Genomic DNA, 17,500 nt, shown 5'->3' with positions numbered 1-17,500 from the left:
CCCCGTCTCCCTGTCTCCCCCTGTCTCCCCCTGTCTCCCCCGTCTCCCCTCTCTCCCCCTCTCCCCCCTGTCTCCCCCGTCTCCCTTCTCTCCCCTCTCTCCCCCTCTCCCTCTCTCCCCCTCTCCCCCCTCTCTCCCTCCTCCCCCTCTCCCCCTGTCTCCCCCGTCTCCCTCTCTCTCCCTCTCTCTCCCCTCTCTCCCCTGTCTCCCCCCGTCTCCCTCTCTCTCCCCCTCTCTCCCCCTGTCTCCCCCCGTCTCCCTCTCTCTCCCCCTCTCTCCCCCGTCTCCCTCTCTCTCCCCTCTCTCCCCTCTCTCCCTCTCTCTCCCTCTCTCTCCCCCTCTCTCCCCCTGTCTCCCCCGTCTCCCTCTCTCCCCCTCTCCTCCCTGTCTCCCCCCGTCTCCCCGTCTCCCTCTCTCTCCCCTCTCTCCCCTGTCTCCCCCTGTCTCCCTCTCTCCACTCGTTTCCCTCTCTCTCCCTCTCTCCCTCTCTGTCTGTAGAAGAATCAGCTCTAATGCAGTGAGACTGGGTACATTTGGCCCTCGGTGTGGCAGGGCGCTTAATGTAGCTGAAAGAATAGCTGGCTGTCCAGTGGTATGTGTGTGTATTTGCGCGTGCGTGCGTGTGTGTGCGCTTAACACCACGCAGGGATGACCGAGGCCTCTTTGGCAAAGTGGTGGCCAAAAGCTTCTGGTTGAACAAACCAAGGTCATCCAAGGACACGGCTCCCATCCGGACATACCCAGCCACGGAGACGAGTGTGAGCTTCACTCGGAGTATAACCTACACTAACCACACAATAACACTAACTCTGGACAGGGGTTACAGAAACCTCTGATGACGAGGCTGATATGACAGAAGCTGACCAAAACACCCCCTGATCATACTGTGCAAACGTCATAGCTTCACACAATGGTGACGTAACACACCATGTTTTTGGTTGGCTAGCAGGTGCCTAATAAATGTTACAAACTCCTTTCTGCTTCCTATGGTGGACACCTTGGCAGCCATTATCCCATAGATAAACAGCCGTGATGGCGTAGTGCCCAGCACAGGGACACTATCCTCTCCTCAGGAGAGCACAGAGCCATTGAATGACAATATGTGTATGAATAATAATTAAATAAACTGCACAACCAGTGGGCAGTTAGGGAAATGGCTTTCAATCTGTTAGCGTGTTTCTAAATGTCTTAGTGTGCCTGAGTCAACTAACCTTTCAATCTGTTAGCATGTTTCTAAATGTCTTAGTGTGCCTGAGTCAACTAACCTTTCAATCTGTTAGCATGTTTCTAAATATGGTTCTTGTGGTTCGTACGGGTATTTTGGAGACCGCCTCGGCCGACGTTAACAAATACAAAACTCTAAAATGCCCTCTAATGACTAGAGATGTGTTTGGGTTCTAACGAAGATTAACGCGGTAAGACTATGGGCCCCAAACAAAACTGTTTAAAAGAGAAGAAGTAAAGTCACATGATGAGGCCTCTGCGCTAGTCTGAAGATGGTCTGAACGTGGTGAGATTAGAGAGAAAATGATGTGAACATGGTGAACAGCGTAGAAACTAAAAGGGCAGAAACCTCCTGCTGCAGCACAGTGCGCTCTTAACTCAAGCAGACAGAGTCAACCTCCTGGTCCGATCCGTTTATAATCCTGTACCAACGGAAGACGTGTGCGTCCAATCTGTTTATAATCCTGTCATAACGGAAGACGCGTTTGTCCAATCGGTTTATAATCCTGTAATAACGGAAGACGTGTTTGCACTGACTGACCTTAAACTGGGATGAGATGAAATGGGGGATGTGAACTGGGCAATAAGTAGCTGCACCCCGGGGCAATGAAGGGCAGAAACATAACGGGTGGGGTACGAGTGGGGTAGCTTTCCCTCCACTTCATTTTCTCTATCCATCCACTTTAGTTCCCCCTCTATGTCTCACTCTCTCTCTCTCTCTCTCTCTCTCTCTCTCTCTCTCTCTCTCTCTCTCTTCTCTCTCTCCTCTCTCTCTCTCTCTCTCTCTCTCTCTCTCTCTCTCTCTCTCTCTCTCCATCCCTCCTTACTTTCTTTCGTTCTTTCTTTCCTCCTATCTCACGCCCACCCTCTCTTTTTTTCCACCTCTAATGCTGTTTCTCTTCCCCCCTCCGTCTCTCTCTCCCTTTCTTTATCTACTCGCCCTAAATCTTTCCGTCTCCCTTGATATTTGATCTCTCCTCTTCTCTCTTTCTATATCTTTTGTATTTGATCTCAGTCTGTTGCTCTTCAGTAGTGCCCTCGCACAGGAGAAGAGTCTCAGACAACACACAGGCAGACGCATCAATCACTCCTCGTTCCCCCTCTCCTCACACCATCACACTCCTTTCATAGCTCTCTCCTCTCCTCTCCACTCCACCTCCATTTCCCCATAGCTGCGCCCTGCAGAAGATTCCAGAACATCACACGAGTGTGTGTGTGTGTGTGTGTGTGTGTGTGTCCTCTGTAATGTACTATATCCTGCTCATTCAAACATCAGCTGAGGTCTTTTCAGTCTTCCTTCGTATTTTTGACATACCCCTTTGCCTAACACTCAACCTCTCTCAAAAGCATAGTCCACAGCCAACGTTTGCTCAAAATATTCCACTACGGTGTCAGTCAATGTAACGCAACGGCTGTGTTATAAGAAGCGGAATCACTCTTGCGTTTGCGGCGTGCAACTAGTGTTCTGTGCTTTGTGTATGAGAGATTCGACTAGCGTGTTTTAGCGCACACGCACACACCATGGTCTGTGCTTTGTGTATGAGAGATGTGACTAGCGTGAATTTGAGAGATTGAGTCACTGTGCTCCTTTAGCTCTCTGCCTGTTGTCAGTATGTCTGAGGGAGCCAATGTATACTCTCCACCAGCAGACACACAGACACAGACACTTTAGTACGACAACAACAGGCACAATCATTTCAACCTTACACAAAGACACATGCTTGCTTACACACACACACACACAGAAACACACTTATTTGAGACGAAAACACACACACCCACATATTCCTTTCCCAGACACAAATGTGTTCTATTGTCCTTCAGAAGGAGATAACTCTGCATACACAATGCCATCACATTACTTAGGCAAAGCAGATATGCAGATATAGAAAATGCTTTCTATTTGTTTAGCTCTTATGTGAGAGAGAAGTCTTTGTGTAGGTGCATATGTGTGTGTGTGCCTGTACATGCGTGTGTGTATGCATGCGTGTGTGCATGCGTGTGTGTATGCGTGTGTGTGTGTGTGTGTGTGTGTGTGTGTAAACATTAAGCTCCAAAAGGCATTTGTGACTGACTGAATGAGCCAGTGCCTTTGTGCTGATGGAGAGAGGCTCTGCCTGTGTGTCAGAGGAGATAAATTGTGCTGGAGATAGGAGCAGAGACCGAGAGCGAGTGAGCGTGAGTGAGTGTGTGCGTGCGTGAGGATGCATATCCGCATGTGTGTTTGTGTGTGTGAGCGTGTTACTGGGACAATCTGCATCTGTGCATGCTCCAGTGAATACCTCTCAGGGTCTGTGTGTCAGCATATGTGTGGAGAAAGTGTGTATAAGAGTGTGTGTGTGTGTGTGTGTGTGTGTGTGTGTGTGTGTGTGTGTGTGTGTGTGTGTGTGTGTGTGTGTGTGTGTGTGTGTGTGTGTGTACTTACTGAGACAGGACCGCTTGGCAGCTGCACTGGCTCCTCCACAGCAGAGGTTTCCTCCCCGATGCACCAACTCCAGCTCCAGATTAGACCTGAGGTACACCATACAGCATTAATACTCACACATTATTATAATAAACACACACACAGCACTAATAATCTCACACATTATGTGAACAAACACAGACAACCAGCATTTATAAACTCACACATTATGTGAATAAACACAGCATTTATAAACTCACACATTATGTGAATAAACACATACAACCAGCATTTATAAATTCAGACCTTATATCAATAAACACATACAACCAGCATTTATAAACTCAAACATTATATTAATAAACATATACCTCTCACTGGGCACAATGGGAGAGAACACACACACACACACACACACACACACACACACACACACACACACACACGTCTGACTTCAGGGTGGACTCAAACCTGGGCCCTTGTGAGCACTCGAACGAGCATTGTGTGTGTTACAGCTGCTCCCGTGAATACATCATTATAAACACTAATAAACATTATAACAACATTTATAACACATTTATAACTAATACACAACATGTACAAAACACACCAACCTACATCCATATAAATAAAGCAGTAATTTTACTTTGATTTCAGGCTGACTTGTATTTTTGTATTTCTTTGCTATCTGCATATTTACTCAGCATATTTATATGAAATAAAAAAAACATTGTAGTGCAAAATACACAGAGAGAGGGTGGCTATTCAAAAATAGGATGAGGTGATAAAAAACTCTTTACGGTCTGTGTTTTTTATCACTAGGCAACCATCTCTCTTTACGGTCTCTGTTTCATCAGTAGGCAACCATCTCTCCACCAAACACAGGTCTCAGCTCAGTATCATCTAATGCCAATGCAAGATCATGGTGGTAGCTTAAATAGCCGTGTGTATGTTTTCCTATGACAACTAGAAAAAATACTTCTAAGGGAGGCAATGTCAAGAGATCACTAAAATGTAAATGGAACTTGGACCAGTGCCATTTCAGCACGCAGACATTAAAAAAACGTTATATTGTAAAATCATTCCTCAATTACCAATTCAGGTACATTACAGTTCGAGGGACATTTTCTCAGCGCTGTCCTTTTCACAGTATTGTGCAGCCAATGGCAAACGTGGACTTGCTAGAACAGAGAAGATGAACCACGACAGCTACAAAGACATGCCCATAGTCCGCCATCAGCAGTCTGCATGGATGCCAATCAGCACGTGGCACAGAGAATAACCCTCCTTCTGCAGGGATGCCAGTCAGCACGTGGCACAGAGAATAACCCTCCTTCTGCAGGGATGCCAGTCAGCACGTGGCACAGAGAATAACCCTCCTTCTGCAGTGATGCCAGTCAGCACGTGGCACAGAGAATAACCCTCTGCAGGGATGCCAGTCAGCACGTGGCACAGAGAATAACCCTCCTTCTGCAGTGATGCCAATCAGCACGTGGCACAGAGAAAAATCCTCCGAACCTTCGGGTTCGGGCCGGGTTAGAAGTGTCTGCTTGGGATGGGAGAAAGAGTGCGTCTGCTGCAGAGTTCTCAAACTTTTCCAAAAGTGATGAGAGAAACCGGTTTCAAAGAAAGAGTCTGCAAAACTGCCCGACTCCTCAGAGAGCTGTAACTGGTAGAGGGGCAGAAGGTTCTAGCACAAGAGTTTTTTTTATTATTATTTTCCCAACTCTTCTTAAGGGCCAAGCTGGGGCACCAGACCATAAAATCCCCATTCCCTCTCTGAAGCTTTTCACTGCAGAGTGTCCTAGCAACCTGCTCCATTTTGAGCTGCCAAAGATGTGAGAACCTACTGGTTTGAGAGTGCAACCCACTCACTGGGACAACGCTAAACTTAACCCCTTAGCTTAAAGCCAAAACATTATTTAAGACATCTGTCTGGGCATATCTACCTCACTATCCCTCAGCACCTGTTAGCTCAAACTTGAGTCATCTGCACATCTGCTGGCTCATATCTGCTGAGTCATCATCATGTTAGCTCATACTGCAACTGCTGAGTCATTCTTTAACACATCTGTTCGGGCGCATGTACCTGCCGAGACACCTGGGCCTCGGTCTAACAGCTGGGAGTGAAGATGAGACGGTGGCTAACACACACAGCTTGTATGTGTGTGTGTGTGTGTGAGTGTGTGTGTGTGTATGAGGAAGAGAGTTACATCCGTGTATGAGGGCATGTGTGAGACCCCCCCCCACACACACACACACTCAATACTAACACACCAGAAAGAGGACACCATTTCTCTCCTAAAAAATAAATGCGCACACACACACACACACACACACACACACACACACACACACACACACACACACACACAATCACACACTTCCATCTGATTTCCCCATCACCCCCTCCTTGACACTCCTAGAAACTGACAAATGGGTGCGCGGTGGCTGAGTAGAAGATACTGGAGCAGATGCTATCTAATTAATTAGGCTGACATTTGCACTTTTTCCTGACATTAGCAGCCTTCGTAGCAATCCATGAACAGGACAGGGGCCTATGGGGGGGCGTCCAGGATGAGTTACTGTGTATGGGAAGGATGTGTGTGTATTTACGCTTCTGAGAGGGAGGCAGTGTGTGTGTGTGTGTGTGTGTGTGTGTGTGTGTGTGTGTGTGTGTGTGTGTGTGACGCTTGAGGGGTAAATGTACCATGGCTGACTTGCCGTTGCCATGGCGAGACCCATCTGGCTGCCACAGATAAGACAGGCCCTGAGAGCAGCCAGTGGTCTACCAAACCCTCAGGCAATCTATACCTCTCACTGGGCACAATGGGAGAGGGAGAGAGAGAGAGAGAAAACACACACACACACACACACACACACACACACACACACACACACACACACACTCACACAGAGAGAGAGAAAGAGAGAACAGACACAGAGAGAGAGAACACACACACACACAGACAGACAGAGAGAAAGATGGAAAAGAAAGGGAGAGAGCGACAGCGAGAGAAAAAGAGAGAGCGAGAGAGAAAGAGAGAGAGAGCGAGAGAGAAAGAGAGAGAAAGAGAGAGCGAGAGAGAAAGAGAGAGAGAGCGAGAGAGAAAGAGAGAGAGAGAGAAAAAGAGAGAGAGAGAGAGAGAGAGAGCGAGCGAGCAAGTGTGACAGATGCCGGATGTTTTGTTAGTAACTTTTGTTTTGTTAGTCCACCTCACTATGCTGCCCTGCCTCACCCCTGCCCACCTAGAGCTGACTGTCCTTTCAGAATGCAGACTGACAGACAGACAGACAGACAGACAGACAGACAGACAGACAGACAGACAGACAGACAGACAGACAGACAGACAAACAGAGACAGACAGACAGACACATATGTCTAGCTGTCTTAGTGTGCAAGAGACACACTCAAGCTACAGACAGACCGACGGAGATATAAAAGGCTTTCTTAGAGTGGCTGGGAGACACTAAAGAAGCAGAAGTGGAGAATACACACACAGACACACACACACACACACACACACACACACACACACACACACACACACACACACACACACACTCTACAGAGAAGACACCAGCTGCAAGCTTGCTCTGTTCTAAAGAGGACCTCTGTCGTGAGAACCTGCGGTTCCTGTCTGGTTCCTCACCTGGCCACGGAGTACATGAAGAGGAAGTCGTTATCGGGAGAACCGGGGTTCTTGCCGAAGTCCATGTACTTCTTCTGCGTGGTGTTCTTGATGTCCTTGATGACCGACTCCATCTCCTTGGTGAGGTTGGACTCCGTCTGCAAGGGGAGAAGGCCCAGCATGAGAGAGGTGGCATGAGAGAGGTGGCATGAGAGAGGTGGCCAGAGAGGAAAGGCTGGGGCTCAGTGGTGGCATCTGGTGACATTAGGGTACAGCCCCAAAGGTGCTCAAAAACAAAGGTAACGTGAGTCGCCACCAGAGAGGGACATGGAGCCTTTAAGGTCTCTGCTTGAAACATTTCGTTTTCCTTTGTATTGGAAAGGTTCAACACAGATCATCTGCCAAAAATATCTTTAGAATGCAGTTCCCAGGGCCATGATTCCAAAGCAGTTTTACAAAATCTTTTATCAGTGAGTTCTGAAATAATCTTTGAGGCCCCTCAATGGGGGTAAGCCCAGTAACCAAAACCTTTCAGGAGCTTCTCTGGTAAGTGTGTAGTATTAGAAGCAGCAGCTTAGTAGAGCACCAGTAAAAACATGGAGGTAGTAGAAGTAGTTGTGCAGACCACAGCAAACACTGACAGAGGTCAGAGGTTAAGGAGGGTTGGAGCGCCGGCCCATGTAGCCGCTTGCTCTGGATGGAATCTGGACCGGATTGGACCTGGATTCATTCCAGAGGCAGCAGCTATCTGGGGTTGGGGGGGGGGGCTGTATGGGTGAGGATACATACAGAGGCTGGGTCCATCTCAGCCACCGTCCAGCCCCATACACCAGCACAGATGAGATGGAGTGGAAGGAGAAATAAAAAAATTGTAAAAAAAAAAAAAAAAAAGAGAGCGGGATGGAGAGAAAGGAGAGACGAAAAGGAGGAATGAAGAGACAAAAGACAAAAAGAAGGATGAAGAGAAATAGAGGAGAATGAAAGGATCAGAGGTGAAAAGGAATAGGAGATAAACAGACAGAGGAAAATAAAAGGTGTGGAAGAGAGGGGGGCATGGAGAGATGATCAGTGAAGACGCAGAGAAACAAAGGAATTGAGGGAAAACGGAAAGGGTGATTTAAAAGAAGAAGAAGAAGAAGAAGAGCAAAACACGGGCGTGGGCGCTTTCGGGGTCGGGGGTCGCGGTCGGCTGTGTGTCTGCCTTACAGTGGAGCTTACGGGGAAAATGGCCATCTGGTCCTGTAGGTCCTCCACCTCCTTCACCAGCACGTGCATGGGCTTGGTGCTGGGCACGTGCCACGCCCCCACCTCCGAGCCCCGCCCTGGTCGGCACGGCAACACGCTGTTGGCAAACTGCCGGCAGAGAGGGCAGGTGAACTCGCCCTTGTCCACGGAGAAGCCCTGAAGCACCTGGTCATTCTGCAGGAGGAGGAGAGAACATAGCATGTGTTACTCTGTAACAGTGAATGAATGAATGAATGAATGAATGAATGATGACCTTAATTGTTCTAATCGAATGAATGAATGAATGATGACCTTAATTGTTCTAATCGAATGAATGAATGAATGAATGAATGAATGAATGAATAAATGAATGAATGAAGACCTTAATTGTTCAAAGCGAATTAATAAATTAATGAATGAAAGTATGTATGTACGTTTGGATGAATGGATGGAAGGATGAATGGACTTGTACTTTCTCCCACTTCATGCCAATTCAATTCAGGGGTCTTCATGTACTTTCACCTACCCGTGTTCCATATTGCTAGGGAAAAGAATTAAATGTATCCATACTGATGATGGTGTTCTATGCTCTAATGTAAGCCTCCCTCATGAACATGTGTATTATGGTCATCATGTCATACCTGTTGTAATTCTGGTTGATTTGATTGGACCATAAACATTCTATATGATGCCAATATGTAAACATGACATAGTTTCATAAGAGTCTGACACAAAATCCACGGATCACCACCTAATGCAGTAACAACCATTTTACAGAAAACATGTCTGCCCAAACTGCTCAGCATCAAGACGCTTATGGCCTTAAGGTGGTCCGATGAGAAGGGAGTACTATTCTGGTGAGATTCTGGTGGGTTCTAGAGGGGACTGGAGGAGAGACAGGTAGAACCCTCAGAAGATGGAGGATTTAAGCCCCACCAAATGACTGATGTGTTTATGCAACCAGTCATCACCAAGCCATCACTTCTGAGATTCCTGACTTGAATGCATGACCACTCAATCCGTGAGGCTGACAAATGACTGCTGATAAGCGTGCTTTTTAAGGCTTTCAATGCTTTTTAATGGGATATAGGAAGCAGCAGAACAGAAACAGTCACAGCCCCACATAAACATGGACGTCTTGTGATGCTACAATGTCACTTTCACCAGAGATGTCCGAAGGGAATCCGGCAAACTCTCTGCTCCCTTTCCACCTTTATGATGATTTTTATCACTCTTTCTCTGTTCTTTCTGTCTGCTTTTTCTCTTTGTTTCCTTCTTCCTCCCTCTCTATCTCTGACACACACACACACACACACACACACACACACACACACACACACACACACACACACACACACACGGTTTTTAAAGTGCAGTGATGGATCAGTGCCCTGACATTAACATTGCGAGGCGCCGCGCCCGCTGTCAGGGCGGACGGACGAGCTGAAATATTCATCTGGGGGAGGCGTAGCCACGGTGATGGATGAGCTCTTAACGACGTGTCAGACTGCCGAGGAGAGGAGGGTGCGTCCCGGCCTCGCGCTCTCCTTCAGGGGGCGGACAGGGTCAAGGGTGAGAGCGGCCGACGCATAAAAGAGCTCAATGTCGCGGAGAACGGCGTGCGTGGAGAATAGGCAACAGTACGGCTGCCCCACTTCATTAATAGACAAGCGAGTGAACAAACTGCTCAACCGAGGCTAGCTATTAGATGCCCATAAACTAAGATCTTGTGTGTTAAATTATGCACCCATAGTAACGCACAGTAATGAACTAGCTATTGTGTGGAGATGTCCATCAACTAGAAACGTCTGTATCTTAATGTATGGAGAACAAAGGAAGTCTCACTGTGGCTCAGAGGCTGTCATTGAAACTCGAACCACCTAACCATGGACACGCGCAGTCCCACACTCGACTCGAACTCACCACCTCGGACATGGGAGAGGCGAGTGTGCTAGCAAGGAGGCTAAAACCCATGGGCGTCTGTCGCTAGCACGTATCTGAAGGTGCAAGGGACAGCGCTGTACCTGCTGACTACCATTACACAGCATTACACTTTTAAGTTCTGTTTACTCTCAATAGGTCTCCTAACTTGCTGTAACTTGGTCGTTGATCCTCACTGTCCATAAAAATGTCTACCAAATGAGTAAATGTAAATTCAAGGACTGCTTTTCCTGAAAGCACTGTTGAGAAACCACGGTGATGACAGAGAGATGATAATTTTGAACACTCCCTCTTCGATCACTTAACAATGGTAGGTTGAATGACAGAGAGATGATCATTTTGAACACGCTCTCTTCAATCAATCACTTAACGATGGTAGTGGTGACGTTTTCGAGAAACACCCCCCGGGTGTCTGTGTTGGGTCTTACCCTCAGGGACTCCATGTAGGACTTGTGGCAGTCGATGTGCAGTGTGTGTCCGCAGGTCTGTACGTACACGCCGCCGTCCCAGCCGATGGACACCGACTGCAGACAAGAACTCTGGGAACACAAACACGAACAACCCTTCAGACTACAGAGTGTAAACATAGCGAATTAGTCCATTCAGAATTTGTGCCACCCATTACCAAAGGCAAAATTATACATTTGAAAAAGAAAGAAAGCTTAATTTTTCAGTGCCCAGGCAGGAATTAATGTTCACAGTACTGTACAGAAGCAGGACAAATGCAGTAAGGTGTTCTTGATTTAGACGAAGACTCTGTGTGTGTGTGTGTGTGTGTGTGTGTGTGTGTGTGTGTGTGTGTGAGTGAGTGTGTGTGTGTGTGTTTCATTGCACAGGCATTCCATTACACAGGTGAGTGGGTGTGTAGCGACTCAGAACCAAAGACAGTTTAGCCACGCACCCACACACACACCATCTAAGAATTCAACACAGAATAAAGCTAAACACAAAGCATCTACCCACAACTTCAACTTCATACAACACCCCCACCACAGACCACAGTGTGTGTGTGTGTGTGTGTGTGTGTGTGTGTGTGTGTGTGTGCTCGTGTGCACATTCCCTCTCACGTACATCTTTAAAGTCGCGCTGCATGAGGGAGAGTCGAACGTCACTGGCGGCTCCACAGGTGTCTTCTGGGTAAATGTGCTCCTCGTCGCTGGTGGGAAGCCTCTTAGGTTCGTCGCTCCTGCACCGGTGACCCAGCACTGCAAGAAACAGCCAATCACGAACAACATCTCAATCAGAACTTTGGATTTAGCCAATCACAAACGACTTGCTTACCTTAAGCCGGGGCTTAGCCAGTCACAGACAAAATCAATCACAAACACAAACAACTAAACAGAGTGTCATCAATTATGAATAACGCTACTACATTACATAATCCAAAAATCACAAGCTGTGTGATCAGGATTTCATACAGAACAAAATGCGTCCCCAGTTCATCTATCCTCTATTATCCCACAGATTATGGTCTAGAGTAGACAGCCACGGAAACTAAATGTATAGCCCCGACAGTTAGTCCAATCACTATTAATATGATAATCAATCACCACAACCTAGCCTATCAACAACAATATGCTAATCAAACATTATGGACCCTCCTATCACCAACAATATGCTAATCAAACATTATGGACCCTCCTATCACCAACAATATGCTAATCAAACATTATGGACCCTCCTATCACCAACAATATGCTAATCAAACATTATGGACCCTCCTATCAACAACAATATGCTAATCAAACATTATGGACCCTCCTATCACCAACAATATGCTAATCAAACATTATGGACCCTCCTATCACCAACATTATGCTAATCAAACATTATGGACCCTCCTATCACCAACAATATGCTAATCAAACATTATGGACCCTCCTATCAACAACAATATGCTAATCAAACATCAAAGCCCAGCCTATCAGCAATGATATGCTAATCAGGCATCAGAATGCTTTATAACGGTGCATAACATTTGCATATGATAACAGCCTACGGAGGTTTCTGTCAGGAACATTCATCTCACGGATGCTTATTTACGGCTATTACACGGATGTTTCCCGCTCTTCAAGACAACCATCACCTATAAATTAGCTGCAAAAATGACAGCCAATTTCCCCCCTGCCTAATCTTCACAATCAAATGCGAGTGGTAAACACTCACTCCACAGTTTAAAGCTCGTAATTTGGTTATTTCTGGTCTGGCTCCTTTGTGTAGTATTCCTGATGGCTACGGAGAGCTTAAGACTCGCACCCACTTTGACCTTGACGTCGCACATGAAAGCCACACGTTATTTTATTCCCCTTTGCTTTGCGAGAGCGGTTATCGCTCAAACTCGGACAGGTCACTAATAAAACAAGCCGTTTGTTTTTGTGACCGTGAGTGATCGCCGTTATGTTCGCAAAGTCACCTGCAAAATGACTGTGGAAGGGGTTGCCATGTCTGCTGGGAGAATAAGACCCAGATGAAAACACAGTGGATGACTGATGAGCCAATTAAAAGACCAACTAAGCCACCATTTGCAGGCAGACCCCGGCTGGCCTGCGTGGCAGTGAGCTCTCTACAGTGAGTAGGACTATGTACACACACACTTGTTGATTTAAGCATCGTTGTGCCATTTCAATTGGTGTTTGTTTTAATTAAAACTACAAATCTTCAGGCGTGGGTAAAAACAAACACAAACCATATGGAGGTTGTAATTTAGGGCTGACACGCATGACAAATATGGCAGTATCTGAGGTCACAGAATTACCTCAGGAAGATAAAAGGTTTTTATCATTAACGCCTCGAACTTCATGGCACCACAACAAATGCCTGTATATCCGAGGCACTACATCGCTAGAACTCTACAGACTGTCTTCAAAGGAAAGTCACCAGACTAGCGCAGTTTGACCAGCATGTCACCAACTGAAAGCAGAAAGTTGCCCAGCATACCTGGCACACCTGGGGAGGTGTCCCATGTCAGACATAAAACACCCTGGTATAACTACACTTATGGAGAACCTTATAAAACACCCTGGTATAACTACACTTATGGAGAACCTTATAAAACACCCTGGCATAACTACACTTATGGAGAACCTTATAAAACACCCTGGCATAACTACACTTATGGAGAACCTTATAAAACACCCTGGCATAACTACACTTATGGAGAACCTTATAAAACACCCTGGCATAACTACACTTATGGAGAACCTTATAAAACACCCTGGCATAACTACACTTATGGAAAACCTTATAAAACACCCTGGTATAACCATCACTTATGGAGAGCCTTAGCAATGCTTTACCTGAAAGCTAAAATCCAAATTCAAACAAACCCCAGCTACCACACCTGGAGGGAGCCATATCTGGACAGGTGCGTCACCTGAGGCTAGCGTCCCACCCAGCTAGCTCACCTGTAGTGGCGCTCACCTGAGACTGGTGTCCCACCCAGCTAGCTCACCTGTAGGGGCGCTCACCTGAGACTGGCGTCCCGCCTAGCTAGCTCACCAGTAAGGGGGTCTCACCCAGCTAGCTCACCTGTAGGGGCGCTCACCTGAGGCTAGCGTCCCACCCAGCTAGCTCACCTGTAGGGGCGCTCACCTGAGGCTAGCGTCCCACCCAGCTAGCTCACCTGTAGGGGCGCTCACCTGAGGCTAGCGCCCCACCCAGCTAGCTCACCTGTAGGGGCGCTCACCTGAGGCTAGCGTCCCACCCAGCTAGCTCACCTGTAGTGGCGCTCACCTGAGACTGGTGTCCCACCCATCTAGCTCACCTGTAGGGGCGCTCAACTGAGACTGGTGTCCCACCCAGCTAGCTCACCTGTAGGGGCGCTCACCTGAGACTGGCGTCCCGCCCAGCTAGCTCACCTGTAGGGGCGCTCACCTGAGGCTAGCGTCCCACCCAGCTAGCTCACCTGTAGGGGGCGCTCAACTGAGACTGGTGTCCCACCCAGCTAGCTCACCTGTAGGGGCGCTTACCTGAGACTGGCGTCCCGCCCAGCTAGCTCACCTGTAGGGGGGTCTCACCTGAGGCAGGTGCCCCAACCAGCTAGCTCACCTGTAGGGGGGTCTCACCTGAGGCAGGTGTTCCGCCCAGCTAGCTCACCTGTAGGGGGGTCTCACCTGAGGAGGCCTGCAGCAGCACCACCAGGCCAGTGGGCCGGTCCTCGGTGGAGGGGCCGCTCTGGCCGCAGATGACGCAGTCGTACAGAACCTCCTCCGCCAGATCACACGCCTCCAGGTCCATGCCTGGGTCTGCATCTGGACTCTCTGGGGGAGGGGAGGAGACAAACACACACACAGCGTTTAGATACCTCTTACTCACACACTCTCACTCTCAAACACACTTTCACACAGTCTCACTCCCACACACATCTGTGATTCAGAAGAACTGGTCAAAGTGACAATACACGCGTAGAATCATTCTGAAGTCACCAATTAAAGCTTAAATGTTATACAACAAAAAAAAGAGCACAAAAACAGTTTTGGTCAGCTGGTCAGGTGATACAGGTGATCATCATTACTTGACTGCCTTTAAAAATCCCAGCAACACTTTGGACAGCTATCTTGCAGACGGTGTGTAGGAAGTCTACTCAGTCACACCCCACACCCGGATAATTAACCAGCTTTGCCACCAACTCTAGAAAAAAAATGTAATAATAATACATACTCATTTATACACATAACACACGGCCAGAGATCCTGCAAAACAAACCTCTTAGCCAAATTACGAATAATAAGAATAATAATTTCAGACGACTACGGATGAGGACATACGCATGGAGCCGTGAGAGAGAGGGAAGGGAACAGAGAGGAGAAGGCGGAGAGGAGGACTAGCACTCAGTGGGAGAAATGAAAACTAAATGGCTTTTTTGCCCTTTCTCCCCATTAAATTAACACGCAGATTACGGGGGCGACGCAGCGGCTGGGAGCTGCCATGTGTGAAAAAAACAAAAACATTAGGGGGTAATGTGCTGTGAAGAGGCCCCTTATTTGGGCTCAGTGAGTGTGAGTGTGTGTGTGTGTGTCTAAGAATGCAAGAAAGAGGAGCGTGTGTTTGTGTGTGTCCACATTTCCATTTAGATGTGTGTCTAAGAATGCAAGAAAGAGGAGTGTGTGTGTGCGTGTGTGTGTTTAATGTGTGTGCGCATGTACGTGTGTGTGTGTGTGTGTGTGTGTGTGTGTGTGTGTGTGTGTGTGTGTGTGTGTGTGTGTGTGTGTGTGTGTGTCCACATTTCCATTCAGATGAAGGATGCAGAACTGAGAGAGGTTTGTGGAAGCCAATCAACATTGAGCTGGGGAGAACTACCAGTTATAATACAGAAATAATAAAAACAGTACATTCTCTCTCACACACACACACACACACACACACACACACACTAACACACACTTCTGGCTGCCTCCAGTTGGGTTGAGTGGCATGTAGCTTGCAGATTAATTACCTTTGGTGAAATGAGTTCTAAATGTTAAAGAGCAAAGCGTTCAATTTGAGCAGCAAATATTGGTCAGAAATGTCAACACAGCAGACGAATTGATCTAAGAGTTAAGGTCACCTGATCTTTGGTGTGTTTGTGTGTGTGTGTGTGTGTGTGTGTGTGTGTGTGTATGGATGAGGGTGTGTGTGTGTTTTGGAGATTGGGGGGTGTCGCCACCATTGCTTCAGGCATACTGTATGTGTGTTGCTATGTGCCAAACATATGCACCATATGCAGCACATGAGTGTGGTGTGTTAATGTATATGCCAGCGTGGCAGCTCTGCTTCTGAAGGCAATCAGGACACTACACACGCACTCAAGACACACACACACAGTCAAGACACTACACACACGCCCTCAAGACACGCACACGCACATACACAGAGACACGCATTCACACACACACACACACAAAGAGAGACGCAAACACACACGCATACACACATACAAAGACACACATCCATAAACACAAACACGCACACGCACCCCCATCTGTACCAAACCCCTGATCTCACACACTTCAAAATCAATGCCAAAAAAACCTCATTATTACCCTCTTTAAAAAAAAAAAGGAAAAAAAAAAACCCCATCCCTGGGGTAATGGATCCACAAAAATAAGACCATTTCAGCCGTCACTGAGAGCACTGTTTCACTGTGAACTGATGGTGACAAATACACCATTCAGGGTTAATGGACTCGAATATTGCAGTACTAAAAAAAGGAGATGACCGTCATTGGCGTGACATTTTTACCCTTGATGTAAAGGTCCTGCTATTGCTGCCATTCATAACGCCATGTTTAACTCCCCACAGTAGTCCCACGACCAGCTGTGGAGCTTCTCTTCATTAGGACTCATTTACATGGTTCAGTGAGGCCTAGAGGAAGCTGTGTGTGGGTGGGTGTGTGTGTGTGTGTGTGTGTGTGTGTGTGTGTGTGTGTGTGTGTGTGTGAGTGTATGTGTGTGAGAGAGTGTGTGAGAGAATGTGTGAGAGAGTGAGTGTGTGTGTGTGTGTGTGTGTGTGTGTGTGTGTGTCTTGACTGAAACTGTGCTAAATATGACATAGCAATGTCATCCTTAAACCTTCTGGCATATGACCACACTGCATCTGTTCTGTGTAGCCATGAATGGACTAGTACTAAAAACAGGCGCTAGTCAAGGTCAACCTTTTTCAAGGAGGACTTGGAAAGGATAAAAATAAAGAACGTGTTAACGCCAGAAAAATGAGAAGGATTAGCATCCCGTCATCCAAGACCAAATGGACAGAGGGATCTCGCAGTGTCTCGCTCCTGAATCCATCTTTTTTTAAATCATCCGACAGGGAGCGGTTCAGTTGTGAGCACTGGAGCGGAGAAACGGCTGTTTGCACAGATGCGCTTACTGCATGCCCGCAGGAAAAAAAGAACAACAAATAAATAAATGTTTATGTAAATATCAATGTCTCCTGCCTGACCTTTGATTCGATCTGGGAAAGAAAAAAAAAAAAAAAAAAAAAACAGCGAAAGACACCATCGGGGGAAGACCCGCGGGGGACTAGTTCCTGGAATGTTCTTCCGTGCTGATAAGCTCGAACGCACCGATCGCTTAATCCATAAAATACATCACACACA

General features: G+C 47.2%; 1 protein-coding gene across 5 annotated transcripts in view; it reads right to left on the bottom strand.

Moving 5' to 3' along the window:
- The window catches only part of ubr3 (ubiquitin protein ligase E3 component n-recognin 3), a 59,818-nt gene that overhangs the window by 15,006 nt on the left and 27,312 nt on the right, over positions 1-17,500 (bottom strand). For 3 of the 5 annotated variants that reach the window (XM_031582061.2, XM_031582073.2, XM_031582085.2), the window contains 6 exons: positions 14,538-14,684; positions 11,497-11,630; positions 10,854-10,964; positions 8,467-8,679; positions 7,282-7,418; positions 3,650-3,735 (listed from right to left, as the gene is read on the bottom strand). In XM_031582061.2, the coding sequence (XP_031437921.1) occupies positions 3,650-3,735; positions 7,282-7,418; positions 8,467-8,679; positions 10,854-10,964; positions 11,497-11,630; positions 14,538-14,684 (828 nt within the window). The remainder of the gene's footprint in view (positions 1-3,649; positions 3,736-7,281; positions 7,419-8,466; positions 8,680-10,853; positions 10,965-11,496; positions 11,631-14,537; positions 14,685-17,500) is intronic. The other 2 variants (XM_031582069.2, XM_031582079.2) reach the window with 1 other exon arrangement.

Source organism: Clupea harengus, chromosome 2 (assembly GCF_900700415.2).
Source record: "Clupea harengus chromosome 2, Ch_v2.0.2, whole genome shotgun sequence".
Classification (NCBI taxonomy): Eukaryota; Metazoa; Chordata; class Actinopteri; order Clupeiformes; family Clupeidae; genus Clupea; species Clupea harengus.
The sequence above is the reverse complement of the archived record's forward strand: the minus strand, read 5'-3'. Positions and strand labels throughout refer to the sequence as shown.